At 45.0% G+C, this 14,747-nt stretch overlaps 1 protein-coding gene across 1 annotated transcript in view; it reads right to left on the bottom strand.

Moving 5' to 3' along the window:
* The window catches only part of epha3 (eph receptor A3), a 134,849-nt gene that overhangs the window by 33,551 nt on the left and 86,551 nt on the right, over nt 1-14,747 (bottom strand). Inside the window, exons 7-10 of the mRNA XM_039014696.1 lie at nt 10,977-11,139; nt 10,704-10,806; nt 7,335-7,399; nt 6,639-6,764 (exon numbers count right to left, since the gene is read on the bottom strand). Of these exons, the coding sequence (XP_038870624.1) occupies nt 6,639-6,764; nt 7,335-7,399; nt 10,704-10,806; nt 10,977-11,139 (457 nt within the window). The remainder of the gene's footprint in view (nt 1-6,638; nt 6,765-7,334; nt 7,400-10,703; nt 10,807-10,976; nt 11,140-14,747) is intronic.

Below are 14,747 nucleotides of genomic sequence, written 5' to 3'. Positions count from 1 at the left end.
CAGTATCATTCCAGCATAGTGAGGACATGTACAGTATCATTCCAGCATAGTGAGACATGTACAGTATCATTCCAGCATAGTGAGGACATGTACAGTATCATTCCAGCATAGTGAGGACATGTACAGTATCATTCCAGCATAGTGAGGACATGTACAGTATCATTCCAGCATAGTGAGGACATATACAGTATCATTCCAGCATAGTGAGGACATGTACAGTATCATTCCAGCATAGTGAGACATGTACAGTATCATTCCAGCATAGTGAGGACATGTACAGTATCATTCCAGCATAGTGAGACATGTACAGTATCCTTCCAGCATAGTGAGACATATACATTATCATTCCAGCATAGTGAGGACATGTACAGTATCATTTCAGCATAGTGAGGACATGTACAGTATCATTTCAGCATAGTGAGGACATGTACAGTATCATTCCAGCATAGTGAGGACATGTACAGTATCATTCCAGCATAGTGAGGACATGTACAGTATCATTCCAGCATAGTGAGGACATGTACAGTATCATTTCAGCATAGTGAGGACATGTACAGTATCATTCCAGCATAGTGAGGACATGTACAGTATGTACTATCCCTCTGAGGTATGAAGCCTCTCTGGTGATGTCATGCCCTGATCTGTTTCACCTGTTCCTGTGATTGTCTCCACCCCCTCCAGGTGTCGCTTATTTTCCCCAGTGTATTTATCCCTGGGTTTCCTGTCTCTCTGTGCCAGTTCGTCTTGTATGTTTCCAAGTCAACCAGCGTGTTCCCGTTCTCCTGCTTTTTGCATTCTCCTTTTTCTAGTCCTCCCGGTTTTGACCCTTGCCTGTTTCTGGACTCTGTACCTGCCTGCCTGACCATTCTGCCTGCCTTGACCACGAGCCTGTCTGCCACACTGTACCTCCTGGACTCTGATCTGGTTTTGACCTTTTGCCTGTCCACCACCATTCTCTTGTCTACCCCTTTTTAGATTATTAAACATTGTAAGACTCCAACCATCTGCCTCCTGTGTCTGCATTTCGGTCTTGCCTTGTGCCTTGATAGGTGGATAGTTTCTCTGATGGATAGGATCACAGAAAACAAAAGTTCTATTAGACACAGGACGAGAACTACCCTCTAGCAGCCCACTTTATCCAGCACCAACATACAGTCATTGAACTGAAAAGTTCTGGGCAATAGAGAATGCAAAAAAGAGGCTAAATGGATCCACCTCCTAGACACTGTTTATCCCCATGGACGTAACAAACAACTACAGCTAAACTAGTATACTTAGCCCGTCCTAGACTGACTAGTCTATAGCCTCTTGTGTACTTTACTTTACTCTTCTGAATTATAGTATATTCACTATATTGTGCTTCTTTTTTATGGAACGTGTTTTACGCACCAGTGCATATACTGTCCTTTACGCACCAGTGCATATACTGTCCTTTACGCACCAGTGCATATACTGTCCTTTACGCACCAGTGCATATACTGTCCTTTACGCACCAGTGCATATACTGTCATTTACGCACCAGCGCATATACTGTCCTTTACGCACCAGCGCATATACTGTTCTTTACGCACCAGTGCATATACTGTCCTTTACGCACCAGTGCATATACTGTCCTTTACGCACCAGTGCATATACTGTCCTTTACGCACCAGCGCATATACTGTCCTTTACGCACCAGCGCATATACTGTCCTTTACGCACCAGTGCATATACTGTCCTTTACGCACCAGCGCATATACTGTCCTTTACACACCAGCGCATATACTGTCCTTTACGCACCAGTGCATATACTGTCCTTTACGCACCAGTGCAAATACTGTCCTTTACGCACCAGTGCATATACTGTCCTTTACGCACCAGTGCATATACTGTCCTTTACGCACCAGTGCATATACTGTCTTTTACGCACCAGTGCATATACTGTCCTTTACGCACCAGTGCAAATACTGTCCTTTACGCACCAGTGCATATACTGTCCTTTACACACCAGCGCATATACTGTCCTTTACACACCAGCGCATATACTGTCCTTTACGCACCAGCGCATATACTGTCCTTTACGCACCAGTGCATATACTGTCCTTTACGCACCAGTGCAAATACTGTCCTTTACGCACCAGTGCATATACTGTCCTTTACGCACCAGTGCATATACTGTCCTTTACGCACCAGTGCATATACGGTCCTTTACGCACGCAACTCAGATAGATTATCCCTTTACGCACTTTCTTTGTATATATACCTGTGCCTTATTTTCTATGTTGCGTGATAATGTTGTATATATGTTTTGTATATCGTTTATTTTCCTGTCATGTGACATTTACTGGTCCCGACCTCTATCTCTAGAGACACGTCAGTTTCCGTCCACAACGCTGCCTGAGGAAGCCTCTAGAAGTCGTGTTGCAGTTGTGCGTCATGATGTACAATGCTGATCTGCTCCTATATGTATTCCTTTGTAAATCTTTTCTGTTAATAGTTCACTAAACTTTACTGCGAAGGCCTGGCCGCCTACTTTTCTTCTTTTTGTGTAGGACAGTGACGTCACAGCTAAAACATGCCAAGCCCTCTCTCCGGGATGATCATTTCCCATAGCGGAGTTGGATCAGAGACACAGGATCGGTACTGAGTCAGAGACACACACACGCAAGGAGGCATATCACACGCACACACACACACACATACACACACATTCAGAGGGTCAGTAGTACTGGCCTGAGATTGGGTCTGGAAGAATTTAGCAGAATAATTACAGGCTGTCTAAACAGAGCAGCACGCAGCCTGCTGGGCTATGGGAGGGGGGGTCACAGCTGGGCTGTGGTTGGCCAGTGGAACGGCTGGGAAATGACCAGCACCAGGGTCAGTATTACCCTACCCTCCATCCACTCCTCTGATAAGCAAGGAAAGTTATTTGATTAATGACACAAACTCTCTCTGCTTTCTTAGGCTTTGATGCCTGCAGGTCATCTGTAAGGTGATGCCTTGTGTTTTAAAACAACCATCCAGAGAGAGAGTCTTTCAGATCTACTGCAGGGTGTCAAATACACTGCCCGCGAGGGGGTCCAATCCGGCTCCCGGGTGGTTTGCGTAATTGAAAAAAATTATATACACTACCGTTCAAAAGTTTGGGGTCACTTATAAATGTCCATGTTTTTGAAAGGAAAGCAAATTTTTCGTCCATTAAAATAACATCAAATTGATCAGAAATACAGTGTAGACATTGTTAATGTAGTAAATGACTATTGTAGCTGGAAACGGCAGATTTTTTATGGAATATCTACATAGGTGTACAGAAGCCCATTATCAGCAACCGTCACTCCTGTGTTCCAATGGCATGTTGTTTTAGCTAATCCAAATGTATTATTAAGGCCAATTGATAATTAGAAAACCCTTTTGCAATGATGTTAGTACAGCTGAAAACTGTTGTCTGATTAAAGAAGCAATAAAACTGGCCTTATTTAGACTAGTTGAGTATCTGGAGCATCAGCATTTGTGGGTTCGATTACAGGCTCAAAATGGCCAGAAACAAAGAACTTTCTTCTGAAACTCATCAGTCTATTCTTGTTCTGAGAAATGAAGGCTATTCCATGCGAGAAATTGCCAAGAAACTGAAGATCTCGTACAAAGCTGTGTACTACTCCCTTCACAGAACAGCTCAAACTGGCTCGAACCAGAATAGAAAGAGGAGTGGGAGGCCCCGGTGCACAACTGAGCAAGAGGACAAGTACATTAGAGTGTCAAGTTTGAGAAACAGAGTCCTCAATTGAGAGTCCTCAAAGTCCTCAAAGTCCTCAATTGACAGCTTCATAAAATAGTACCTTCAAAACACCAGTCTGAACGTCAACAGTGAAGAGGCGACTCCGGGATGCTGGCCTTCTAGGCAGAGTTGCAAAGAAAAAGCCATATCTCAGATTAACCAATAAAAATGAAAGATTAAGATGGGCAAAATAACACAGAGACTGGACAGAGGAACTCTGCCTAGAAGGCCAGCATCCCGGAATTGCCTCTCCACTGTTGGCTGAAAAGTTGCTTCCTTCTCCTCTGACAATGTTCCCCAACTCTGAGGATTGTTTTCTCCAGCAGGACAATGCTCCATGCCACACAGCCAGGTCAATCAAGGTGTGGATGGACCACCAGATCAAGACCCTGTCATGGCCAGCCCGATCTCCAGACCTGAACCCCATTGAAAACAAGCCATCAAACAAAGCTGAGATGCTTTATTTTTTGCACCAGGAGTGGCATAATCTCACCCAACATCAATTATTTTTTATTTTACCTTTATTTAACTAGGCAAGTCAGTTAAGAACAAATTCTTATTTTCAATGACGGCCTAGGAACAGTGGGTTAACTGCCTTGTTCAGGGGCCAAAAGACAGATTTGTACCTTGTCAGCTCGGGGATTCAATCTTGCAACCTTTCGGTTACTAGTCCAATGCTCTAACCAGTAGGCTACCTGCCGCCCCCCAATTTGTCAATGTGAAAGACTGGTGGAGAGCATGCTAAGACGCATGAAAGCTGTGATTGAAAATCAGGGTTATCCCACCAAATATTGGTTTCTCAACTCTTCCTAAGTTAAAACATAATTGTGTTGTTTAAAAATGAATATGAACTTATTTTCTTTGCATTATTTGAGGTCTGACAACACTGCATCTTTTCTGTTATTTTGACCAGTTGTCATTTTCTGCTAATAAATGCTCTCAATGACAATATTTTTATTTAGAATTTGGGAGAAATGTTGTCAGTAGTTTATAGAATTAAACAAAAATATTCATTTTACCCAAACACATACCTATAACTAGTAAAACCAGAGACTGATCATTTTGCAGTGGTCTCTTAATTTTTTCCAGAGCTGTATAGTGCATTTCGGAAAGTATTCAGACCCCTTCACTTTTTTCACTTTTTGTTACATTACAGCCTTATTCTAAAATGGAATAAATTGTTTTTCCCCCATCAACCTACACACAATACCCCATAATGACAACATGAAAACAAGTTTTTAGAAATGTTGCAACTTAAATACCTTCTTTACATAAGCATTCAGATCTCAAGGATGCTCAATGAAAACAGGATGCACCTGAGCTCAATGTCAAGTCTCATTGCAAAGGGTCTGAATACTTAGGTAAATATGATATTTCAGTTTGACATTTTTTATAAATTTGCAGTTTTTGCTTTTTCATTATGGGGTATTGTGTGTAGATTGATGAGGGGGAAAAACAATTGAATCCATTTTAGGACTATTTTTTGCACATTTTGACAGCAAGGAAATATAACACATTTTCAGTGCAGCCCTCTGGACCTCGTTGAAGACCGAATGCGCCCCCCGGGGAAGAATTTGTTTGACACCCCTGATCTACAGGAACAGCTAAACTCTAGAGGGAGTGTATACTGCATTCTACTCTGTAAGTGCAGGTCCTGTAGAGTGAGGTCTGTATGATGGCTTTACAGCCAGAGGGACTTAGGAGACAAACATGCTGCTGTGTGTGTGTGTGTGTGTGTGTGTGTGTGTGTGTGTGTGTGTGTGTGTGTGTGTGTGTGTGTGTGTGTGTGTGTGTGTGTGTGTGTGTGTGTGTGTGTGTGTGTGTGTGTGTGTGTGTGTGTGCTCTCCCACTGCCTGCTATTCCCATGAATCACAATGCATTAACTTCATGTCTACACTCCTGCTGAAGACATCAGGGGGAGAGGGAACAGGAGAGAGAGGAAAGGTGGAGAAAGGGTGAAAAAAAGGAGAGGGAGAAAGGAGAGAGAGAGGAGAGAGAGGTAGAGAGGAGAGAGGAGAGAGGTAGAGGAGAGAGAGAGGTAGAGAAGAGAAAGGAGAGAGAGGAGAGAGGTAGAGAAGAGAAAGGAGAGAGAGAGAGGTAGAGAGGGAGCTGTGGGGGGTGTAAAATAATATCCCATCTGGAGGTGCGGCACTTTTACCCATAGTCCTATGCTCCAGCAGCATGCACTCTATTAAATGCAGTGAGGCAGGGAGGACTTCTTCCGTCTCCCTCTACATCCCCTTTCTCTATCCATCAATCCCTGTCACTACTTCCACTCCCCTTCCGGCCACCTCTCAATCCAACCCTATATCCATATCACCTTTCCCTCCCACCCATCCCTCATTCTTCTTCCCTTCCTCCCTCCCTTCCCTGCCTTTCCCTCTCTCCCTCCGTAGCAGGAGAGGAGTAAAATGAAGCTCTCCAGCTGAGGTGTTAAATGAATCTCATTCTCACCACATTCAGAACAAACACACTTCACTCTCAAATAGCTCCTCTTTGTGCCTCTGAATGCCAATGTATGTGATGTATATTTGGGATCGCTGCGAATCTAATGTGGGACATTTTGTTCAAGATGTCTTACTGTAGGTAACCGTATCTGAATGCTATGTGTTATTGACATGTTTGTGCTTCTACACCTGCATTGCTTGCTGTTTGGGGTTTTAGGCTGGGTTTCTGTACAGCACTTTTACATCTGCTGATGTAAAAAGGGATTTAAAAATACATTTGATTGATATGTGTGTGTGTGTGTGTGTGTGTGTGTGTGTGTGTGTGTGTGTGTGTGTGTGTGTGTGTGTGTGTGTGTGTGTGTGTGTGTGTGTGTGTGTGTGTGTGTGTGTGTGTGTGTGTGTGTGTGTGTGTGTGTGTGTGATGTCTCTGGTCTCACCTGCTCCCACCACCTTGTCGATGGCGATACAGGAAGCATCCAGCTCCTTGGCAAACTCATGGACGGCTTGACTGGGGTCTTCATAGGTGTGAGGGTCTACGTAGGTCCTTATTCCTGGCAGACGCACTGAGGAGGGAGAGGCAGAGAGTTGGCAATTGTTTCATTGGGAGAACCAGAAGGTGTGCATGTGGGTGTGTGTGTGTGTGTGTGTGTGTGTGTGTGTGTGTGTGTGTGTGTGTGTGTGTGTGTGTGTGTGTGTGTGTGTGTGTGTGTGTGTGTGTGTGTGTGTGTGTGTGTGTGTGTGTGTGTTTTTAGATTGTGTTAGCTATAGGAACAGGCAGTGGAGACTAGAGACTTTGGCTGGGTCACAAAACACATTACATCATTTGACATGTATGGATAAGTGACGTCATGTGACATGTATGAATGACTCACCCATCAATAAGGCCAGTCAATGGTTCATATGTAAGAACAACACTAGGTTGTTTTATGAGTGTGGCCAGCCCCAATGAAAACATGTTTCTGTTCAAATAAACCCCAATCAGGAGATGGATTATACTGTACACAAACACCCTGGCCCTGTACCTAACTAACGCTGAGGTGGGGGTAGAATGACTCAATGTATTTTAGAAGAACCATTGACAGACAAAGAGACAGAGAAAAAGACAGACAGGGAGGGGAGAGAGGTGAACTTACGGTGACCGTTGCCAAAGTGCAGTCTCTTTTCGTCAGGCTGTTTAGACTTGCTGTAGCCACAGAACCTGTCAGTCACAATGATAGAGATTAAGGTCACACCTTTACCCATCAGCCTTCACTTTCCCCTTTCCCTTGCCTTACATCTGAGGGCATAGCACATTGTGTGTGTGTGTGTGTGTGTGTGTGTGTGTGTGTGTGTGTGTGTGTGTGTGTGTGTGTGTGTGTGTGTGTGTGTGTGTGTGTGTGTGTGTGTGTGTGTGTATGTGTGTGTGTGTGTGTGTGTGTGTGTGTGTGTGTGTGTATGTGTGTGTGTGTGTGTGTGTGTGTGTGTGTGTGTGTGTGTGTGTGTGTGTGTGTGTGTGTGTGTGTGTGTGTGTGTGTGTGTGTGTGTGTGTGTGTGCAGAGGCAAGCAGCAGTGAGTCCAGTCTACAATGGTGTTTTTCTTTGCTGTGAGCCAGAACAGGATCTGTTGGCCTAGTAATGAGCCTGAGAGTTCTACTCTTACTGCAGCACTGACTGCCAACATCAACCCCACACACAGTCACACACACACCTCTCACATTGGGGCTGTTACACCACACACACACCTCTCACATCGGGGTGTTACACCACACACACACACCTCTCACATTGGGGCTGTTACACCACACACACACACCTCTCACATTGGGGCTGTTACACCACACACACACACACACACACACACACCTCTCACATTGGGGCTGTTACACGACACACACACACACACCTCTCACATTGGGGCTGTTACACCACACACACACACCTCTCACATTGGGGCTGTTACACCACACACACACACCTCTCACATCGGGGTGTTACACCACACACACACCTCTCACACTGGGGCTGTTACACCACACACACACACCTCTCACATTGGGGCTGTTACACCACACACACACACACCTCTCACATTGGGGCTGTTACACCACACACACACCTCTCACATCGGGGTGTTACACCACACACACACACCTCTCACATTGGGGCTGTTACACCACACACACACACCTCTCACATTGGGGCTGTTACACCACACACACACACACCTCTCACACTGGGGCTGTTACACCACACACACACACACACACCTCTCACATTGGGGCTGTTACACCACACACACACACACACACACACACACACACCTCTCACATTGGGGCTGTTACACCACACACACACACCTCTCACATTGGAGCTGTTACACCACACACACACACACACACACACACACCTCTCACATTGGGGCTGTTACACGACACACACACACACACACCTCTCACATTGGGGCTGTTACACCACACACACACACCTCTCACATTGGGGCTGTTACACCACACACACACCTCTCACACTGGGGCTGTTACACCACACACACACACCTCTCACATTGGGGCTGTTACACCACACACACACACACCTCTCACATTGGGGCTGTTACACCACACACACACCTCTCACATCGGGGTGTTACACCACACACACACACCTCTCACATTGGGGCTGTTACACCACACACACACACCTCTCACATTGGGGCTGTTACACCACACACACACACACCTCTCACACTGGGGCTGTTACACCACACACACACACACACACCTCTCACATTGGGGCTGTTACACCACACACACACACACACACACACACACACCTCTCACATTGGGGCTGTTACACCACACACACACCTCTCACATCGGGGTGTTACACCACACACACACACCTCTCACATTGGGGCTGTTACACCACACACACACACCTCTCACATTGGGGCTGTTACACCACACACACACACACACACACCTCTCACATTGGGGCTGTTACACCACACACACACACACACACACACACCTCTCACATTGGGGCTGTTACACCACACACACACACCTCTCACATTGGGGCTGTTACACCACACACACACACCTCTCACATCGGGGTGTTACACCACACACACACACACCTCTCACATTGGGGCTGTTACACCACACACACACACACACCTCTCACACTGGGGCTGTTACACCACACACACACACCTCTCACATTGGGGCTGTTACACCACACACACACACACACCTCTCACATTGGGGCTGTTACACCACACAGACACCGCTCACATTGGGGCGTTACACCACATACACAAAAGAAAAAAAGCAACAGGAGCATGCTGTATAGACCAGGGATCATCATACTGTATAGACCAGGGATCATCATGCTGTATAGACCAGGGATCATCAAGGTGTATAGACCAGGGATCATCATGCTGTATAGACCAGGGATCATCATACTGTATAGACCAGGGATCATCATACTGTATAGACCAGGGATCATCATGCTGTATAGACCAGGGATCATCGTGCTGTATAGACCAGGGATCATCGTGCTGTATAGACCAGGGATCATCGTGCTGTATAGACCAGGGATCATCATGCTGTATAGATCAGGGATCATCATGCTGTATAGACCAGGGATCATCATGCTGTATAGACCAGGATCATCATGCTGTATAGACCAGGGATCATCATGCTGTATAGACCAGGGATCATCATGCTGTATAGACCAGGGATCATCATGCTGTATAGACCAGGGATCATCATGCTGTATAGACCAGGGATCCTCATGCTGTATAGACCAGGGTTCATCATGCTGTATAGACCAGGGATCATCATCTAGATTCAGCCTCGGGATGATTTTCTTGAGCGGATGGTCGGGGGGCCGGAACATAATTATAAATAATTTGTAGACAGCAAATTGACCACAAGAAGCCCAAACAGGTATAATATTTGACTGAAATATAATAATTTCAAACCTTGCTTACATTTGTATACAATCACATATCTCTCTATTATCCGTGGCAATACTTTGAAACAGATTTTCTAAGTTTAAATCACTTGGAGCAGATATGCTGTTTTTTTCACAGTCTTTAATGTCAAACAATAAAATCAAAACTTTGGGGGAAGGTAAATAAAAAACCCCTTGGGCCGCCATTTGGGGAACCCTGGTACAGGTGTATTACTTACATTTACATTTAAGTCATTTAGCAGACGCTCTTATCCAGAGCGACTTACAAATTGGAAAGTTCATACATATTCATCCTGGTCCCCCCGTGGGAATTGAACCCTGGTCCCCCCGTGGGAATTGAACCCACAACCCTGGCGTTGCAAGTGCCATGCTCTACCAACTGAGCCACACAGGACCAGCATTAGCATTAGTAGGGATAGGATCTAGCCTTCCCACAGCATCCTCACAGTACAGTATGTCTCTGCATGTGTAGGCCGACCCCTCGGGTAGAAAGAGACATGTATTTGGAGCTGACAGTGTTTTGTGCATTGTGATTGGTGTACAGACCTGCCAATCACCACGTAGAGGAGGACGGTGAGCAAGATAATGGCTACCGAGGAAGAGATGGCTATCAACACCACCTGACTACTCTCACTGGAGATAGAGAACGCTGAGTGGGAGGAGAGAGAAACCAGAGAACAAGGGTGGAGAGATAAATGTTAGCATATACAAGCACAGGTCAATCACTGACATCCTTCACTAGATGTTGAATTACATACAAAATACAGTATTTAGACTCTTCAACTGTATTTAATATGGTGGGATCAGATCTGTACTCACAGTCAGGGCTTGTCTCAAACTCAAAGCTCCTGCTGCTGGCTCCGTAGCCTGCTGCAGTCCTGGCCCTGATCTGGAGCAGGTAGGCGGTGTCTGCCTTTAGACCGCCCAACGTCACGTTACAACCCTTAGAGCGCAGGATGGTGTAGCTGGTCTCCTGCTCCTGCTACAGGGGGCGAGAGTGAGGAGGGAGCGATGGAGAGAGGGAGAGGGAGAGGGAGAGAGAGACAGAGGGAGAGAGAGACAACCCATTTTAAAACACTCTACAACACCGTTCAAATTGACACAAACGCAGAACAACGCCAAATTCATGAGAAGTTGAATGGATTAGAAAAAGCTATAAAGGACAATCAAAATCCATTGGACTCCCCAATTACTGACCAGGAGCTCTATAAGAAACTTCAGGCCCTCAAATTTAAAAAAGCATGCGGACCTGATGGCATCCTAAATGAGATGCTCAAACTCACTAGTGCAAAATTTCAATTGGCTATATTAAAACTGTTTAATTTGATCCTGAGTGTAGGTTATTTCCCTGACATCTGGAATCAAGGACTCATAACCCCAATCTTTAAAAACTAAGACAAATTTGACGCTAACAATTACAGAGGCATTTGTGTGAACAGTAACCTGGGGAAGGTTTTCTGTAGTATTATAAATGTAAGAGTTCTAAACTTCCTTAATAAGCACAATGTCTTGAGTAAAAGCCAAATTGGATTTATACCAAAACATCGCACAACTGATCATATTTACACCCTACACACCCTGTTAGATAAACATGTCCACCAAAATAATACCAAAATATACGCTTGCTTTATCGACTTCCAAAAAGCATTTGATTCTATTTGGCATACAGGACTGTTCTACAAAGTTATTGAAAGTGGTGTAGGGGGTAAAACATATGACATAATTAAATCAATGTATACTGGCAATACATGCAGCATTAAAATTGGCAAGAAAATAACAGAATTCTTTAACCAGGGGCAGGGCCTTCGTCAGGGTTGTAATCTGAGCCCTGCACTCTTCAATATTTACATCAACGAATTGGCCACTATTCTAGAAAAATCCTCAGCCCCTGGTGTTAGTCTCCACAATTCAGAGGTTAAATGCCTACTCTTCGCAGATGACCTATGCCTGCTGTCACCCACAGCACATTGCCTACAGCAGAGCCTGGACCTGCTAGAGCAGTACTGCCAGACCTGGGCCCTGGCAGTAAACCCCAAAAAGACTAAAATTATGATTTTCCAGAGAAGATCCAGATCATAGGGAATTAGACCAAAGTTCTCAATTGGTACAAAATATATAGAGTACTGCACACACTACAATTACTTAGGTTTAAAAATAAGCTCAACTGGACACCTTAATGAGGCAGTGAATGAACTGAGAGAGAAAGCATGCAGGGCATTCTACGCCATTAAAAAGCTAATTCAAATTGAAATACCTATTAAAATTTGGCTAAAACTAATTAATTATGTCATTGAATCAATTGCACTTTATGGCAGCGAGGTGTGGGGTCCACTTGCAAAACAAGATTTCATTAAATGGGACAAACACCCAATTGAAACCCTGCATGCAGAGTTCTGTAAGATTATCCTACATGTCCAGAGGAAAACTACAAACAATGCATTCAGGGCAGAATTAGGCCAATATCCACTAATGATAAAAACTCAAAAAAGAGCAATTCAGTTTTGGAAACATCTAAAATACAGTGACCCCCTCTCATATCATAACCAAGTCCTGCAATGTCAAGAGCTGAGCAAAGAAAAGAGTCCCCTCATCCAGCTGGTCCTGGGGCTGAGTTCACAAACCTGTTCTACTAACACACTGAAGCCTCAGGACCAGAACATCCAATCAATCAGGATAAACCAAATTACAACACAGTCAAAACAAAACTATATTGCTTATTGGGAAACACAAGCACAAACACAAAGCAAAATGCAGTGCTATCTGGCCCTAAATCGACAGTACACTGTGGCTAAATATTTGACCATGGTTACTGATCAAAACCTTAGAAAAACCTTGACAAAGTACAGGCTCAGTGAGCACAGCCTTGCCATCGAGAAGGGTAGACACAGGAAAACCTGGCTCCCTGTAGAGGAAAGGCTGTGCAACCACTGCACAACAGTAGAACCTGAGACGGAGCTGAATTTCCTGACAAAATGTCAAAAATATAAAACAATTAGAGAGTGTCATTTCCCCAAATTTGAAACTCTTATTCAAGGTTTCAAAGACCTCTCTGATGAGAGTAGGCTACCAGTCCTGTTGGGGGAGGACGCAGAGAGCTGTGGGTTGGCAGCGCACTACATTGCTGCCTGCCATAAGATGAGGGACAGTGTCTGACAAACCAATCAACCTGCACATGTACTCTACTGTATGCTTATTGTTATTGTTGAATGTATGGTTATTTTGACACTTGGTTATTGTTGTTACTGTTGTCCCGTGGACAATTTTGATTCTCATTTTTATTTTTATATTGTAAATATCCAAAAATAAGCTTTGGCAATATGTACATTGTTACGTCATGCCAATAAAGCAAATTGAATTGAATTGAAAATTGAGAGTGAGGGAGAGAGAGAGAGAGAGAGAGAGAGAGCGAGAGAGAGAGAGCGAGAGAGAGAGAGAGAGAGAGAGCGAGAGAGAGAGTGAGTGAGAGAGAGTGAGAGAGAGAGAGAGAGAGCGAGAGAGAGAGTGAGTGAGAGAGAGTGAGAGAGAGAGAGAGAGAAAGAGAGAAAGAGAGAGGGAGAGAGAGAGAGAGACAGAGAGAGACAGAGAGAGAGGGAGAGACAGAGAGAGACAGAGAGAGAGGGAGAGAGAGAGAGAGAGAGACAGAGAGAAACAGAGAGAGACAGAGAGAAACAGAGAGAGAAAGAGAGAAACAGAGAGAGACAGAGAGAGACAGAGAGAGAGAGAGAGAGGTTACTATCAGTTCATGGAGGAATGTATATAATAATGTATACAGGCATCTGTCCACTAAGACTGTTGACACATCAGGTCACCCATCAGGGACAGGTCAGTACCAAGGCAAGAAAATGTTTGTTTGCAATCAGGTGTACACTATAGAGCTCGGCCACAACACACACAAGCATGCAGACATGCACATGCACATGCAGGCACGCACACACACACACACACACACACACACACACACACACACACACACACACACACACACACACACACACACACACACACACACACACACACACACACACACACACACACATACACACACACACCAACTCACAACCCAGCATGGTGAATTACAACCTTAATATTTTGCATCTCTACAGATCTTAGTGCCGCCTTGATCCCTCCACCAGCCTAACAGAACTAGATTTACTGTTTCGGGTCTACTTTCAGCCCATTGTTTCCAGATGTCGGAGGGAGAGAGGAGGGATTCACAGAGATGTATAGGATTCCCTGAGAGTCCAAGCCTTAAAGCTTATGTTGGCTGTCGTACCAACCCTGTCCTCATTGAGCCAGAGAGAGGTACCAACCCTGTCCTCATTGAGCCAGAGAGAGGTACCAACCCTATCCTCATTGAGCCAGAGAGAGGTACCAACCCTGTCCTCATTGAGCCAGAGAGAGGTACCAACCCTATCCTCATTGAGCCAGAGAGAGGTACCAACCCTGTCCTCATTGAGCCAGAGAGAGGTACCAACCCTGTCCTCATTGAGCCAGAGAGAGGTACCAACCCTGTCCTCATTGAGCCAGAGAGAGGTACCAACCCTGTCCTCATTGAGCCAGAGAGAGGTACCAACCCTATCCTCATTGAGC

Source organism: Salvelinus namaycush, chromosome 19, assembly GCF_016432855.1.
Source record: "Salvelinus namaycush isolate Seneca chromosome 19, SaNama_1.0, whole genome shotgun sequence".
NCBI lineage: Eukaryota > Metazoa > Chordata > Actinopteri > Salmoniformes > Salmonidae > Salvelinus > Salvelinus namaycush.
Note: the sequence above shows the minus strand (reverse complement) of the source record. Positions and strands in the feature narration are given on the sequence as shown.